The 14,673-nt window shown below is 44.9% G+C and overlaps 1 protein-coding gene across 1 annotated transcript; it reads right to left on the reverse strand.

The window, feature by feature from the left end:
- Positions 1-1,812: 1,812 nt before the first annotated feature.
- Positions 1,813-3,001, reverse strand: LOC109777295 (uncharacterized). Its single transcript, XM_020335943.4, has 3 exons — positions 2,589-3,001; positions 2,407-2,505; positions 1,813-2,257 (listed from the first exon to the last, which is right to left on the reverse strand). Exons 1-3 carry the CDS (start codon positions 2,922-2,924, stop codon positions 2,066-2,068), a joined length of 627 nt encoding a protein of 208 aa, XP_020191532.1. The 5' UTR covers positions 2,925-3,001; the 3' UTR covers positions 1,813-2,065.
- Between the last annotated feature and the right edge of the window lie 11,672 nt (positions 3,002-14,673).

Here is a 14,673-nt window from a genome sequence, read left to right on the forward strand (position 1 = left end):
ACTGTACTCTCTGTACAGAGGATGTACGGAGGGGGTGTGAAAATTTCTCTATAAGCACGTACAAGCATAAAAAATGTGTTGATAAAATACTACTTCCAGTACAATCCAACGGAGAAACACACTTCATCTTCAGTCTCTTGGCCAACTAAAAGAAATTTAGTACTACTAGTTGTAAAACAATCTTTACTGGAAAGAACCTCAAAATAAACAGCAAAAAAAGCAAAAAAAAATGAATGACACTTGACGGTGGCACATAAAAACGAAGCTTTATTTATCGAGGTAAGTGAATCTACCTACAAGCAAAGAAACCAGTTTCATCGTCAAAAAATCCACCACACCGACATTGTTGATAGACACGCGAACATGTAGTTATAAACTAGAAGGCAATATTTTCAAATAAACATACAAATAGGAAGTTTTTAATAAATAATTTAAAACAAAAAGGTAGGAAGAATGGCCACTAGCCTAAAAATATTTGTAAAGACCACAAAAAAAGTCACATAATCAACCGATTTTGCAAAATGAACACACCCAAAGTTGCTTATTCCATTGGATCTCGACTTCCAGGTCGGGAAAGAAGAAATTTCAGAAACACAAAGAAATAATTTTTTGGTAAAATGACACATATCAGGCATGTTTCTTATCTCATGCCCGCACACACTACCTCATCTAGTTGCAAACCACATTGTACTCCTTGCAGTTGCCCGTGAGTTTGGATGCAGGCAGTTGTGCAGGCGTTCTACCCCCTTGTAGTTGCACGTGGTTCCCATAAATACAATTGTGCGTATGGGACACATGATTTTTTTTTTTAGTTCAAGAACACATGTTTTTTTAGTGGTAAAAATACAAAGAAAAAGCAATTATTTCTCTATCAACCTGACATAGAAAAGAATAAGACATATAAACATGACTAAAATATTTTTTGGTAATACATAAATTAGAAAAGCAAAAACTATAAAAAGAAATAGGCAATATAATAAACAAAAAAATCATGTAGAAAAGACATCAACAAAGTTAGTGTAAAAATAGCTCAAGCATGCCAAAATGTTTGTTTTACAAATTTTTAGATGTTTGACATTTCAATAAAAATAAAAAATATATGAAATGTAAAAATAGCTTAATAAAAACGATAAATAAATACAATAAAATAGAAAATAAAAAAATAAATAAAAAGGAAGAATAAAAGTAGACGTGAATACACAAACTGAGCTGCCCTAGTGAGCTCCTTACCGTGCACACTTGCCCAACAAAAAAATTAAAGAAAAATACAATGTATTCACATGGAAGACCTATGAGAAAATAAAAAACAGAAAAGAAAAAAATATATCAAGAACTGCAAGCGACAACCCATGGCCCAGAATGGAAAGCAATGCAGCGGCAGAAGGTCCAGTGCCCGCTGGGACAAAGCCCAGTACGTTTTGGACAAGAAATACATCAGCACAACAGAACACAGATCGATCAAAGCAAAAGCAAATCGTACAGCTAATCTCGTCGACTGAGACTTCACTAAATCTCAGTCGACTGAGATATAGCAAACCCCATCCAATAGGGGTATAAGACGCACTTTCAAAGGTAGATCGTATGTTGGCACCCCTCAAACCGGAGGAAGAAAGACCTATCCATGTCTACGTGCCTAAGATGCTTTGTTTGTGCAGCAAACTGCGGACCTGAATCTTGATAACATTTCTGTTCTATGTAAAATAAGAGGATCAGTTGCTCTGTTGATTTGTTACTGATGAATTTCTGTTGTAATTTCCTGAATTCTGGCCGTGGTCTGTTTATAGGTATGCCAAATGTAGCACGCCTGTCATGTCTGAAGTTCAACATTCTCAATGATTCCCACTTGCGCAAGACATTGTGAACATTTGCTCTCCAAAGACAACATGCAGATCACACTGAAGAGTCTAATGAGACCCAGTACCTGGATACTTCTATTTGCTTTGTTCTTCAGCCAGAACCGTACCTAGCTCTGCAATCATCTGTAATTCATAATCATAAATCAAACTAGACCTAGCTCACCCGCTATCATTTGCTCTGTGCTAAACAATGTCAGTAAACACATCTCCTACTTGTTGAAGAGCCACTTCAGGCCAAGCTTCGGGAGCCCGAGCCACTCGCCGAGAGCAGGAGGATCCACAAGTTTCAGGCTAATCTCGGAGATCCACTCAAGGAGAGGAGGCCCCAAGAACCTGACGAATTTCTTCGCCAAGAAGCATCTCCATGATACGCAGCTCGCGCTCGGTGTCAAGAACCCAGCCTGAAAGAAGGAGCACGCACGATTCGATCAGAACTCTGAACCAGATTCAGATGTTGTTCTTGGTTCTTGCAGTCACCAATGCAGGAGAAGGAGCATGGCCGTTTACAGATCGCGGCAGGAGCCACGAGTGCAGGGGTGTAGCAACGTACCACGAGGCGAAGCGCCGCGACAGAAGCCGCAGCGACGGCGAGCGCGGCGACGGAGCACAGCGCCACCGTCGTCGCCGGCCGCATCAAAGCTCGATCCTTCTGCTCGCAAAGAAGAACAAGAATGTCAGACCAAGCAACTGGATACACTAACCGAGCAATTAGAGCCATTATCTTGGACGAACCAGCAGAGAGGGGATCGCCTGAGAGCGAGAACCCGGCATGGCCGCGGCGGCGCGCGGCGGCTTCTTCCGGCGCCAAATGCAGGGGAGCCCGGTCCGCAGCGAGCGGAGGAGCCTGAGGCCGCGCGGCTTCTTGTCGGGATCTGCGGGCGCGGGGGCGCGGCCGCACTGGGAGGTGACGGCGAGGCGGAGGCGGCGGCGGAGGCGGAGGAGGAAGGAGAGGCGCTCGCCGCCGTGGCCCCAGCCGGGGAGGACGTTCTTCGCGGCGGCGCGGATCTCCAGCCCGCCACGGTAAGTAAGGCACGCGGTGACCGACCACGTCGCCGGCGGCGACGCCATTGCGGGGTGGTTCGAAGTTCGGACGCTTTCTCTCCCTGTGTGACCGGTGGTGGTGCCCTCGCTCGCTCAGATGGAGCGTGAAGAGCGGTTGGGCCCGGACACGAAAACGACCCCAAGGGAAAAAATGACCCAAAAGGAAAATAATTCTATGAGACCAGGTCTCACGGGTTAGCAGGCGAGACCCATCCTGATGGATAACACGTGGCATTCACAAATCACAAAGCATCTACCTCATCCATGAAAGAAGTCCACATCACCCCCTGTGGTTTCAGAAACCGACTAACCCACCCCCAACTCTAAAACCAGTTAACTAATCCCCTGAGATATCTAATACCTGCCAAGGCACCCCCTAATCCCAATTAGAGTGGTATCTGCCGGTGGTTTTGCTTACGTGGCTCTACAGGATGGCCACGTCGGCTTGGTATTGTGGCGCAAGAGACTTAACTGCTCCTCCGGTTTGTTTGGACCTCGTCTCCCATATTTCCTTTCGACGAGACGGCGGCGGGGCAAGACGTGATGATCGCCGCTTGAAGGTAGCGGCGCGACGACTCCAGGATTTCAGGTTAGGCGCTAAGCTCTTCCATGCCCAACACACACGTACTTCTCTGCGTGGACTATGCATTGAAACTTGCACACCTGCAAGGCTGCAACGACCCTTTCTGAATTCAGATGTCAGACGCCAACTAGATAGTCCTCGATCAGTTTGGTGATTAGTACTAACGACCCTTTGCTGGATTTAATAGTCGATAACCCAGGTTGATGCCTGTCTGCATGTACTCTAGAAGTAATCAATATTTGCAAAATGCCCTGTGTATTCCAGGATGCATGCATACCTTTAGCATGAGCGGGACGGGAGCATTTTAAATTTTGGAATAGACTAGACTCATATAAACTCTGTTACGTACATTTTAGAAATTTGTAAGTATTGAGAAGCAATAATAATTTGTGTTGTTGCACTCATTTTAACAGGACGGTTTTATGCTTGACTGTACATTAATTTAGAGGTTGACTATTGAAACAGTTCATATTCGGAGGGCTTATATATGTGCGATTTGTCACAGGTTTGATTGCATAGGGATTCAATCTTATATATGTGCAGAGCGCTTATATATGTGTTGTATTTGTTGTTATTTCGCAGGTATGAAACCACTCGGTTATCTATCTGTCCGGCAGGCAGAACAGGGAGAGAGACAACGAGAGGAACAATGTTCAGAAGAGAAGATAAATTTAGAGGAATGTAGAGGAGATGCATGAGGTAGCTGAAGATGCACATGTATTTCATCGGCCCCAGAAGTTGCCAGTTTCTAGGAAGGTTGTGAAGGGAAGTAGGTCCATAACAGGAAAATCAAAGGTGGCTGAAGGAAAAAGAAACAAAGGGGTGGAGATGAATCCACAAGCAGTGATAGTGATTATGAGGTTGATTTAGAAGAAGAAAATAGTTCTGCTGATGATGAAGAAGCAATTGAATTCAGTAAATATGCAAGGGACCTCAAGAACAAGGTTAGGAACAAAATGCTTGGAGAAGAGGATGAGAAAGCAGTTGATGTGCCAGAGGACTTCCTTGTCCCAGAGGATTGCAAGCTTGATGATGGTGATGGTGATGTGACACCTTATTTTGACAGCGTAGATGATTTATCTTATGATGAAGCAAGTGATGGGGATGACATGCCTAAGAGGAAGAAGACGGAGCACATAGTTTATGATAGCACTTCTGAAATTCCTTTATTCTCTGTTGGTATGGCCTTCCATGATAGTAGGGAGTTCAAGAATGCATTGGTCAAGTATGGACTGAAAACATATCACCACTTGTTATTTCCAAAAGATGAGAAAAAGAGAGTAAGTGCAAAATGCAGTTGGCCTGGCTATCCTTGGAGTATTTATGGGTCCATTACTACCAGGTCTGATTGGTTGCTAGTATGGAGGTACAATAATGAGCACACATGCATTCCAAGAAGGGACAACAAGCTGGTCACATGTGGTGTCATTGCAAAGAAGTATTTTAGGCAAATCAGGGACAATCCATCATGGAAGGCAGAGCATATTCAACAAGCTGTTCTTCAGGATCTAGTAGCTGATGTGTCCATCTCCAAATGCAAACGAGCAAATAAACTTGTTATGGAGAAGATAATTGATCTATCTGATGGTGAGTATGCTCGGGTTTATGATTATCAGCTTGAGTTGCTTAGAAGCAACCCCGGTAGCACTATCGCAGTGACATTAAATCCAGAAATTCTTAACATCAATGTGTTTGAAAGAATGTATATGTGTTTAGATGGTTGCAAGAAAGGATTTCTTGCAGGATGTAGAAGAGTGGTGGGGCTAGATGGATGTTTTTTGAAGGGTGCATTCAAGGGGCAGTTGCTTTGTGCAATTGGTAGAGATGCGAATAACCAGATGTATCCAATAGCTTGGGCAATAGTAGAGGTTGAGAGCTATGAGTCCTGGTATTGGTTCATTGGGTTTCTTCAAAAAGATCTCCAGATAAATAACAATGGCGAAGGACGGGTTTTCATCTCTGATCAACAGAAAGTGAGCTAAATTTTTGTTACTCATATTTTTGTTATTACATATATGATACAGAATTAATTCTCTTACTCTCCAATTGTCCTTATGGATGTGAGATTATTTGCTTATGTCAATTTTTTCTTTCCTTATGTAGGGTCTCATCAGGGCAGTCAAATGAGATTGTGCCCCTAGCAGAGCATAGGATGTGTGCAAGACATTTATGCTAATTGGAGAAAAGAACACAGGGACAAGGTCTTTCAGAAAATGTTTTGGGCATGTGCGAAGTCATCAGATAGAAGCCAATTCAATTACAATAGGGCTAAGCTTGCACAAAACACAGTAGAAGGTGCGAGAGACATGATGAAAACCGCGCCAGAGCATTGGTGTAGGGCCTACTTTAGGATTGGCTCTTTCTATGACTCAGTTGAGAACAACATGTGTGAGTCATTTAATAATGCCATCATGAGATCAAGGTTCTACCCTGTAGTAACGACAATGGAAATCATTAGAAAGAAGGTCACTATGAGGATCTAACAAAACAGAGCAAAGTCTCAGAAGTGGCATGGAACCATTTATCCAAATATTTTTAAGAAATTGAAGGTCAACATTGAGAGATCCGCTAGGTGTCAAGTGTTGTGGAATGGACGGATGGGTTTGAAGTACAGGAAGGTGAGCACAGGAGATACACGGTAAATCTAGAAAACTGGACATGTTCATGTAGATATTGGCGGCTTTCTGGCTTGCCTTGTTGTCATGCAGTGAGTGCAATCTACACCTGCTCGAGAGATTTAGATATCTACATTTCACCTTGCTACTCAATAGCTGAGTACGACAGAATTTATGATCATGTTCTTCAGCCTGTGAATGGACCAGAAGATTGGCCAATTTCTGAAAAACCTAGACCTCTTCCACCTAAGAAAAGAACTCAGAAAGGTAGGCCCCAGACAAAGAGAAGGCAGGAAGAAGGAGAGAAACCTAGGGACCCATCAAAAATGTCATGTGCAGGCACTCAGGTCACATGTTCAAGTTGTGGAACCCAGGGGCACAACAAAAGAAAATGTACTAACAACAATACTGCTGGCAATAAAGAGCATGCAAACTTCACAAGAGCAGCTACAAGGAGAAAGGATAAACAAGCAAGAACAGAGGTGGCCCCTTTCTCTCTCCTTTTACTTGCATTTTCTTCCTAACATGTGCAGATGTGCTCACATTTATTTTTTTCAATACAGCAAACTCATGTCCCATCAACACAAGAAAGTTCAACTCCTGGTCCATCATCAAAGCAAGCTCCATCTAAGCCAGCAAATAGGAAGAAGAAGGTCTCAACTTCACAAAATAGTCCTTCCACTGCACCTTTCTATGGGAGAGCAAAGAATAGATCTCAGCCAATGCCAAACCAATCAGGATTCCAATGGTGGTTATATGACAATAATTGAACTGCTAGTTACCTAGTTACATTGAAATAAATATGAACTTTTGGTACATGATTCACTATTATGCATGCTCTGGTTCATGCTATATTATGTAAAACTGATACTGGTAGCACTTGTTCCCTGTTATGTGACACATGTACTGTTTTGCGATGTGGGCATGACTTGTTCTTATGTGATTTCACTGCTGTGTTTAGAAAAATGCATTCTTCCGAAGTAAAGCTGAAACAGGACAAATAATTGTCGTCATGTCTTGTTTATTAATTCTGCTATTGCCAATTTGCAATGATGGAAAATGTAAATAAGATGTTGCCAATTTGCAACCATGGTAGTTACAACAACAGAGTACTTCCAATTCACAAAAGCTTTCATTCATGTCACAAGAAAATATTGCATTCATATTACATATATTGGTGCATATGCAACAGTCTGTACACTCAGAAGTACATTCCCTAAATAAAATGCTTTATCTGAATTCTCTTTTCTCAACTAAACTGGGACAACAACACCAGCAAGAGAAGATAACACTTTTTACAAGTACTGATTCTCAATCTCAACTTCACTGAATTCTCTCTTCTAAGAGCATTAGTACATACCTCTACAAAGAGTATAATATACACCATTTGGGCCCCTTGGATGATTCTGTGTGTAGTTTTCCTGCAATTATGGATGCTTTGAGCAGGTTTCAGTCTCAGGCTCTGCCAATCAAGGTCTATTTGGATCATCTAGGAGAACAACTTGGTGAAATTGTTAACCTTCTTGCCCTCTCCAACTGCAACGTGTGACCTGCGTCTCTGATGATCTCTAGTCTGGATTCCTTGCCTAGATGCCTGCACTAACCAACAAAAAACACAACCACTGTTATTCTTTTTTCCTTTTGAAGAAAGGCTATGTTGTTAGTAGCCAAAATCGATGGGGAACACCTAGTCCTTGTCTCCCTTGTAATACAGAGAACAAATTGAACCAACGACGCATTCTACTTGTAAAAAAATCCCAACGAAAGCAGAACAGGGCATTGACTTCAAAAAAGCTTAAAATTCAGTATACCTGCATCTGTACTGTCCCAATTAATACTCACGATGTACATCGAATAGGAACTCCAAGATGAGATTGCGCTGCTCCATTGATCCATGGCGAGGGTGGTCCTTGTTTAGGGAGCTTCCAGGTCATGGGAGAATGTGGGATCGGGGGAGGAGAGGGGCGGCCATGGCGGCGAACAGGGGAGGAGAGGAACCAGAGAACAAAAAAACGACTAGTTTCAGCGGGCGGCCATGGCGACGAACAAGGCAAGAGCAAGAGATGAACTATCGGATTGGGGATTGGGGATTGGATGAATTAGGAACAGCCGTCGGCCCGTGCTGATATCTCCTGCGCCACAGTACCAAGCCGACGTGGCCACCCTGTAGAGCCACGTAAGCAAAACCACCGGCAGATACCACTCTAATTGGGATTAGGGGGTGCCTTGGCTGGTATTAGATATCTCAGGGGATTAGTTAACTGGTTTTAGAGTTGGGGGGTGGGTTAGTCGGTTTCTGAAACCACAGGGGGTGATGTGGACTTCTTTCCACCCCCACTTGAAATCAGGGGGGAGAGATTATATGCTTTGTGATTTGTGAGTGCCACGTGTCATCCATCAGGTTGGGTCTCACCTGCTAATCGTGAGACCTGGTCTCATATAATTTTTCCCCCAAAAGTTCGAAAAGAAATCGAGGCATATTTGACTCGTATAATTTTTTCGGAAATTTTTTTGTACATTAATTATTTTAGAGAAAAAACTGGTGTATTGTTCTTATTCAGGAATTATTATTAAACTTCATGAACATTTCATAAATTTCTAATATTTTGAAATTCATGAATATTTTTTAAATTCATGAACATTTATAAAAATTCATGTCGTTTTTTATTTTTGGAAAACCAATGAAAAAGCGGCTGAATTATAATGAGCGAAGCTAGTTTTTGGTAGCATATCAAGGAGTAATGCAACATCTACAAAAGGCTACTTAATTTTTTTCCAGGCAAGCCGATGTGGAGGATTATTATTGATAACAGAGGATGATGGGGTCCGTCCCATTTAAATTTAGCGGGGAGAAAATTAGTTTAAAAAGTCAAGTAAAACGCTTGTAAATTCTTTGTAGGTCTAGTATTATTGCGTATTGAGTGATGTTACTTTTTTTTAACATTGGTAAAGCACCATCAACCGCCAAATTTTCATTCAACTCATAGATAGTGTACATCATGAATTACATAATCCTGCTCATGTAAGTCAAGGAAGGATTGCAGGACAGGGCAAGAAGTTTCAGTATGAGCAGAATAAGCACAACTAAAAACAGGTTCTACTCTCGAGTTGACAACCTGATGAGCACAGTTGTGAGCAATTTCATTGTTGTTCCTGGAGATGTGGAAGACAGTAGTAAGAATATGAGAAGTGGCTTGTATGAAAGTGCTAATTGGTTGTCTACATCTCTAGGTGATGTTGGAACCACTTATGTCTCTTGAGGCAGTCATCTTTCCGAGGAGAGGTTGTCCGTCAAAAAGGAATCCTGTTTGAATTGAAGCCTGCAAGCAATCTTAGCAGCAAACTGGAGAGCAACACCTTCAACAATGAGCGGCTTGAGCGGCGATTGGACCGAGTCAGTAGATGCCTGAATCATGATTTTTCGATTTGACTAGCCTTCAGGAATTTGGATGTGTACTCCGATGCCAGTTGCTGGACAACTTCGCCTTCCTGGGATATTTTCCTTCTGCCAAGAAGCATCAGAGAATATCTTGGTACCTGCAATCGCTAAATCAGATTTTAGAGTGGAGCCTTGCTGAATATGTTGTTGACCTTGAGAGAGAATAACCGAAGAATCCTCCGGGGAAGGATCAGCTCAACTATTTAGTTGGCCTTGCTCGTGATGATTCATGACTTGAGCCGAAACTATAGCATGCGCTGCCTGATGTAGTTGATGGGGGCGAGAGTCTTTCCTGCAAAAAAGCATATCATTTCTGGCTTTCCAAAGACACCATAGAAAAGTGAAAAATGTTGGATATAGAGGCATGCAAGTGATTCATGTTAATAAGAGACATAATTGTGACACCCGGATAATTAGGCTACAGTAATCCCACGTTAATGATGCCATGTCACCACGGTTACTGTTGTTAATCTCGTGTTAGTTCTAAATCGATTCGAAATTCAAACTTAAAATGAAGTCAAACGGTAAAGATTTTCAAATATTAAAACTAAAATGTTGGGGTGTTGCCAAATAATGCATAGGTAATTATTGTGGAGAAACCACACTTTTATAAAATGTTTAAAGGCTCTAAAGTAATTAAAACAGCAGCTATGACAATTAATTAAATGTCTTTTAAAAATAATAATAATGCAAACTATTTTAATTAGGTGTCAAACTTTTTGGGGCAGTAGAATAAATTATAACATTAATTTAGGAGTTGTATTTATATTTTATAAAACAGAAATTAAAAGAATAAAATAGAAAAGAAAATAGATAAAGAAAGGAAAACAAAAAAGAAACAAAAAAAGAAATAAAGGAACCCCCCACTGGGCCAACTGGCCCAGCTGGCAGCCAGCCCAGCCGACTGACCACCGTTGCAGGCCCACTCCCCGCCCCCCTTTGTCGTCTTCTTTCCCCGTGCGCTGTTCCCCCGACCGCGCCTAAACAGGGGCACGTCCCCGCCGGACCCCCTCGCCGGCGTCGAGGAGGGGATAAGGTCGCCACACCTGCGCCTCCTCGGGTTCTCCTCCCCACTCGCCCCCCTGCCAGATCTCCCCTCCCATCAGATCCACCTCACCTCTCCCCTCTCCTCACGCTCGATCCCGACCTCGGTCGCTCGAGCTCGTCGCCGCTGCTCGCCGTCGACGCGGCCACCGACCCTCCATCACCTCGTAGACGTGCTCAACAGCCCCGCCGTCGTCCCCTACGCCTCCTGCCACCTCGGGCTGGAACTCGAAGCCCCTGCAGCGACCGCGGCGACCTCGTCCCCCTCCTCTGCTCCGTTGTCGCCATCGCCGGAATCCGCGCCGCCCCGAGCACATCGAGTCTTCCCCGGGCCGTCTCTGCAACGGCCGTGAGCCCCTGAACCTCCTCCTCCTCCCCTCCTAGCTCACCGCATCCCGTAGCTCGCTCCCCCGTCGCGCTCACCCTCCCGCCGCCGCGGTCGAGCTCTCCGTCGCGGCCACCGCAAGCGTGGCTCGCGTCCGACCGCGTCGTCGTTCTCAGCACGTCTCCAGGGCCCCAACGCGCCTATCCCTGTCCCCGGCTGTGCCTCTCCTCGCCGTATCCGCCCACGCCCGAGCTCCGGCATCCGCCTCGGTGCTCGCCGCCGTCAGCTTCGGCGAACTCCGGCGACGCCACCGGTCCTAGTAGACGCGGCATCGACTCCCCGTTCGAACGCAACAGCCCGCGTCAATTTTGGTGGCCTGTAGCCAAATCCCGCGGCCTCCCGTGCGTCGCCGCCGCGTTTGTGGCCGCCGGCGGCTAAACGCCGACGCCGCTGACGTGGCTGGCCCTGGGGCCATCCCTGGGTCGCTGCAGGTGGGTCCCGTGGGCCCTGTTGACCATGTTGACTTGGTCAACTGCTGACTGGACCGCCCAGTACCACAGACAGACGGGACCCACCCTTTAATTAGCCAAACCACGTTTTAAAATAATTAATTTAATTAGTTTAACCTAATTACCCCGTGACAGGTGGGCCCAGTAGGTTAGTTGGCTAAATTAGATTAGTTCTTAACACTGTGAACCCCCCACTGTCATTGACAGGTGGGTCCCAGGCGTCAGATTGACCAGTCAAACTGGCTGGTTGACTGTTGATGTCAGGGTGACGTCATGCTGACGCAATAAGCATTTTTCGAATTAAATTAAATCTGTTATTTCTAGAAAATGATTAAATCTTTAGAAAATCATATCTTTTAATCCGTAACTCGGATGGGAAAACTTTGTACATGAAAGTTGCTCAGAACGACGAGACGAATCCGAATACGTAGCCCGTTCGTCCACCACACCTCCCTAACCTATCGAACACGCAACTTTCCCCCTCCGTTTCATCTGTCCGAAAATGCGAAACATCGGGAATACTTTCCCGGATGTTTCCCCCTTCGCCGGTACCACCTACTGCCGCGTTAGGGCACCCCTAGTACCGCTCATTGTCATGTCACGCATCGTCATGCTTATGTTTGCATTGTATTTACTGTTTCTTCCCCCTTCTTCTCTCCGGTAGACTACGAGACCGACGCTGCTGCTGCCCAGTTCGACTACGGAGTTGACGACCCCTCCTACTTGCCAGAGCAACCAGGCAAGCCCCCCCTTGATCACCAGATATCTCCTATTCTTCTCTATACTGCTTGCATTAGAGTAGTGTAGCATGTTACTGCTTTCCGATATCCTATCCTGATGCATAGCCTATCCTTGCTACTACTGTTGTTACCTTTACCTGCAATCCTACATGCTTAGTATAGGATGCTAGTTTTCCATCAGTGGCCCTACATTCTTGTCCGTCTGCTGTGCTATACTATCGGGCCGTGATCACCTGGGCGGTGATCACGGGTATATACTTATATACTATATACATGACACATGTGGTGACTAAAGTCGGGTCGGCTCGTTGAGTACCCGCAAGTGATTCTGATGAGGGGGCTGAAAGGACAGGTGGCTCCACCCCGGTAGAGGTGGGCCTGGGTTCCTGACGGCCCCCGACTGTTACTTTGTGGCGGAGCGATGGGGCAGGTTGAGACCACCTAGGAGAGAGGTGGGCCTGGCCCTGGTCGGCGTTCGCAGATACTTAACACGCTTAACGAGATCTTGGTATTTGATCTGAGTCTGGCCATTTGGTCTATACGCACTAACCATCTACGCGGGAGTAGTTATGGGTATCCCGGCGTCGTGGTATCAGCCGAAGCCTTCGTGACGTCAGCGACTGAGTGGCGCGCGCCGTGTTGGACCGCTTTGACGTAACCGCCGTGATCGTGTGGGTTGCTAGGTCTGCTCGCGGCCGCGTTCGCAACGTGCAGGTGTGCATAGGGCGATGGGCCCAGACCCCTGCGCGCTTAGGATTAGACCGGCGTGCTGACCGCTCTGTTGTGCTTAGGTAGGGCTGCGACGCGTTGATCTTACGAGGCCGGGCATGACCCAGAAAAGTGTGTCCGGCCAAATGGGATCGAGCGTGTTGGGTTATGTGGTGCACCCCTGCAGGGAAGTTTTTCTATTCGAATAGCCGTGTCCCTCGGTAAAAGGACGACCCGGAGTTGTACCTTGACCTTATGACAACTAGAACCGGATAATGAATAAAATACACCCTTCCAAGTGCCAGATATAACCCGGTGATCGCTCTCTAACAGGGCGACGAGGAGGGGATCGCCGGGTAGGATTATGCTATGCGATGCTACTTGGAGGACTTCAATCTACTCTCTTCTACATGCTGCAAGATGGAGATGACCAGAAGCGTAGTCTTTGACAGGATTAGCTATCCCCCTCTTATTCTGGCATTCTACAGTTCAGTCCACTGATATGGCCCTTTACTCATATACCCATGCATATGTAGTGTAGCTCCTTGCTTGCGAGTACTTTGGATGAGTACTCACGGTTGCTTTTCTCCCTCTTTTCCCCTTTCTATACCGGATTGTCGCAACCAGATGCTGGAGTCCAGGAGCTAGAGATCCCGAGGATGATGCTACATGGAGTTCGGCTTCGAGGAGTAGTTAGGAGGTCCCAGGCAGGAGGCCTTGTCTTTTCGATCGTTGCTACTTTTGTGCTAGCCTTCTTAAGGCAAACTTGTTTAACTTATGTCTGTACTCAGATATTGTTGCTTCCGCTGACTCGTCTGTGATCGAGCACTTGTATTCGAGCCCTCGAGGCCCCTGGCTTGTATTATGATGCTTGTATGACTTATTTATGTTTTAGAGTTGTGTTGTGATATCTTCCGTGAGTCCCTGATCTTGGTCGTACACATTTGCGTGCATGATTAGTGTACGGTCAAATCGGGGGCGTCACAATAATGATATTAGCAACAGAATCGTGATTTTGAACAAGGATATCAGATTTAATATACCAAGGTTGCCCAAACCAAGCTGCTCTTGCAAAATTGCAAAGAAGGAAAAGATGAAGATCATCTTCCTCTGTATCACATCTAGCACAAGATGAAGAAATGTGAGAGAAAAATCTGCCAGCTCTAGCACCTGTAGGAATAGCACATCTAAGTAATCGCCAAGCAAATGTTTTGACTCTTGGAGCCATTTTTTGTTTCCACACTTGCGACATAATGTTTATAATAGTAGGAGTTACCTATCTTAGTTCATTACCTGGCACCGAGTGGATTTGTTGCAAGCACAACTTATAAATACTCTTGGAGTTGCATTTCCCTGAAATCGTGAGGGTCCAATAGAGAATGTCCCTGCATTCATCGAAAATTACGGGGGTTGCAATGATAGCCGAAGAAATGGGTTCCTGAAAAAGATTGGTGATGAGTTCAGTATTCCACATCTTTTGTATGGGAAGCCAAAGGTCAGAGACTTTAGCCGGATAAACAAAATGACTTTGTTGGATAATGAGAATATCATAAATGTTCTCCCAGGCCACACACCAAGGGGATGCTCCAAACAGAAATGTTGCCTTGAGTGATCTGATGAAAAGAGTGAGTTTTGAGGAAAGGTAAAATCTTCAGAATGGAGGCCCAGAAAGCAGATTTTGGGGAATTAGAGGTAGCTCTCCAAATGGACGAATCAGGAAAATATTTAGCTTGGAGTGAAGGAAATATGCCCTAGAGGCAACAATAAAGTTGTTATTTATATTTCCTTATATCATGATAAATATTTATTATTC

The sequence above is a fragment of the Aegilops tauschii genome, chromosome 3 (assembly GCF_002575655.3).
Source record: "Aegilops tauschii subsp. strangulata cultivar AL8/78 chromosome 3, Aet v6.0, whole genome shotgun sequence".
NCBI classification, from domain to species: Eukaryota; Viridiplantae; Streptophyta; class Magnoliopsida; order Poales; family Poaceae; genus Aegilops; species Aegilops tauschii.

Excerpts from the sequence above, each read along its gene's own strand:
- LOC109777295 (XM_020335943.4), bottom strand. The coding sequence starts at position 2,924 with ATGGCGTCGCCGCCGGCGACGTGGTCGGTCACCGCGTGCCTTACTTAC. Across the intron at positions 2,506-2,588 it reads AGGCGATCCCCTCTCTGCTG|AAGGATCGAGCTTTGATGCG; the intron begins GTTCGTCCAAGA and ends CTTTGCGAGCAG. Across the intron at positions 2,258-2,406 it reads TCGCGGCGCTTCGCCTCGTG|GCTGGGTTCTTGACACCGAG; the intron begins GTACGTTGCTAC and ends TCCTTCTTTCAG.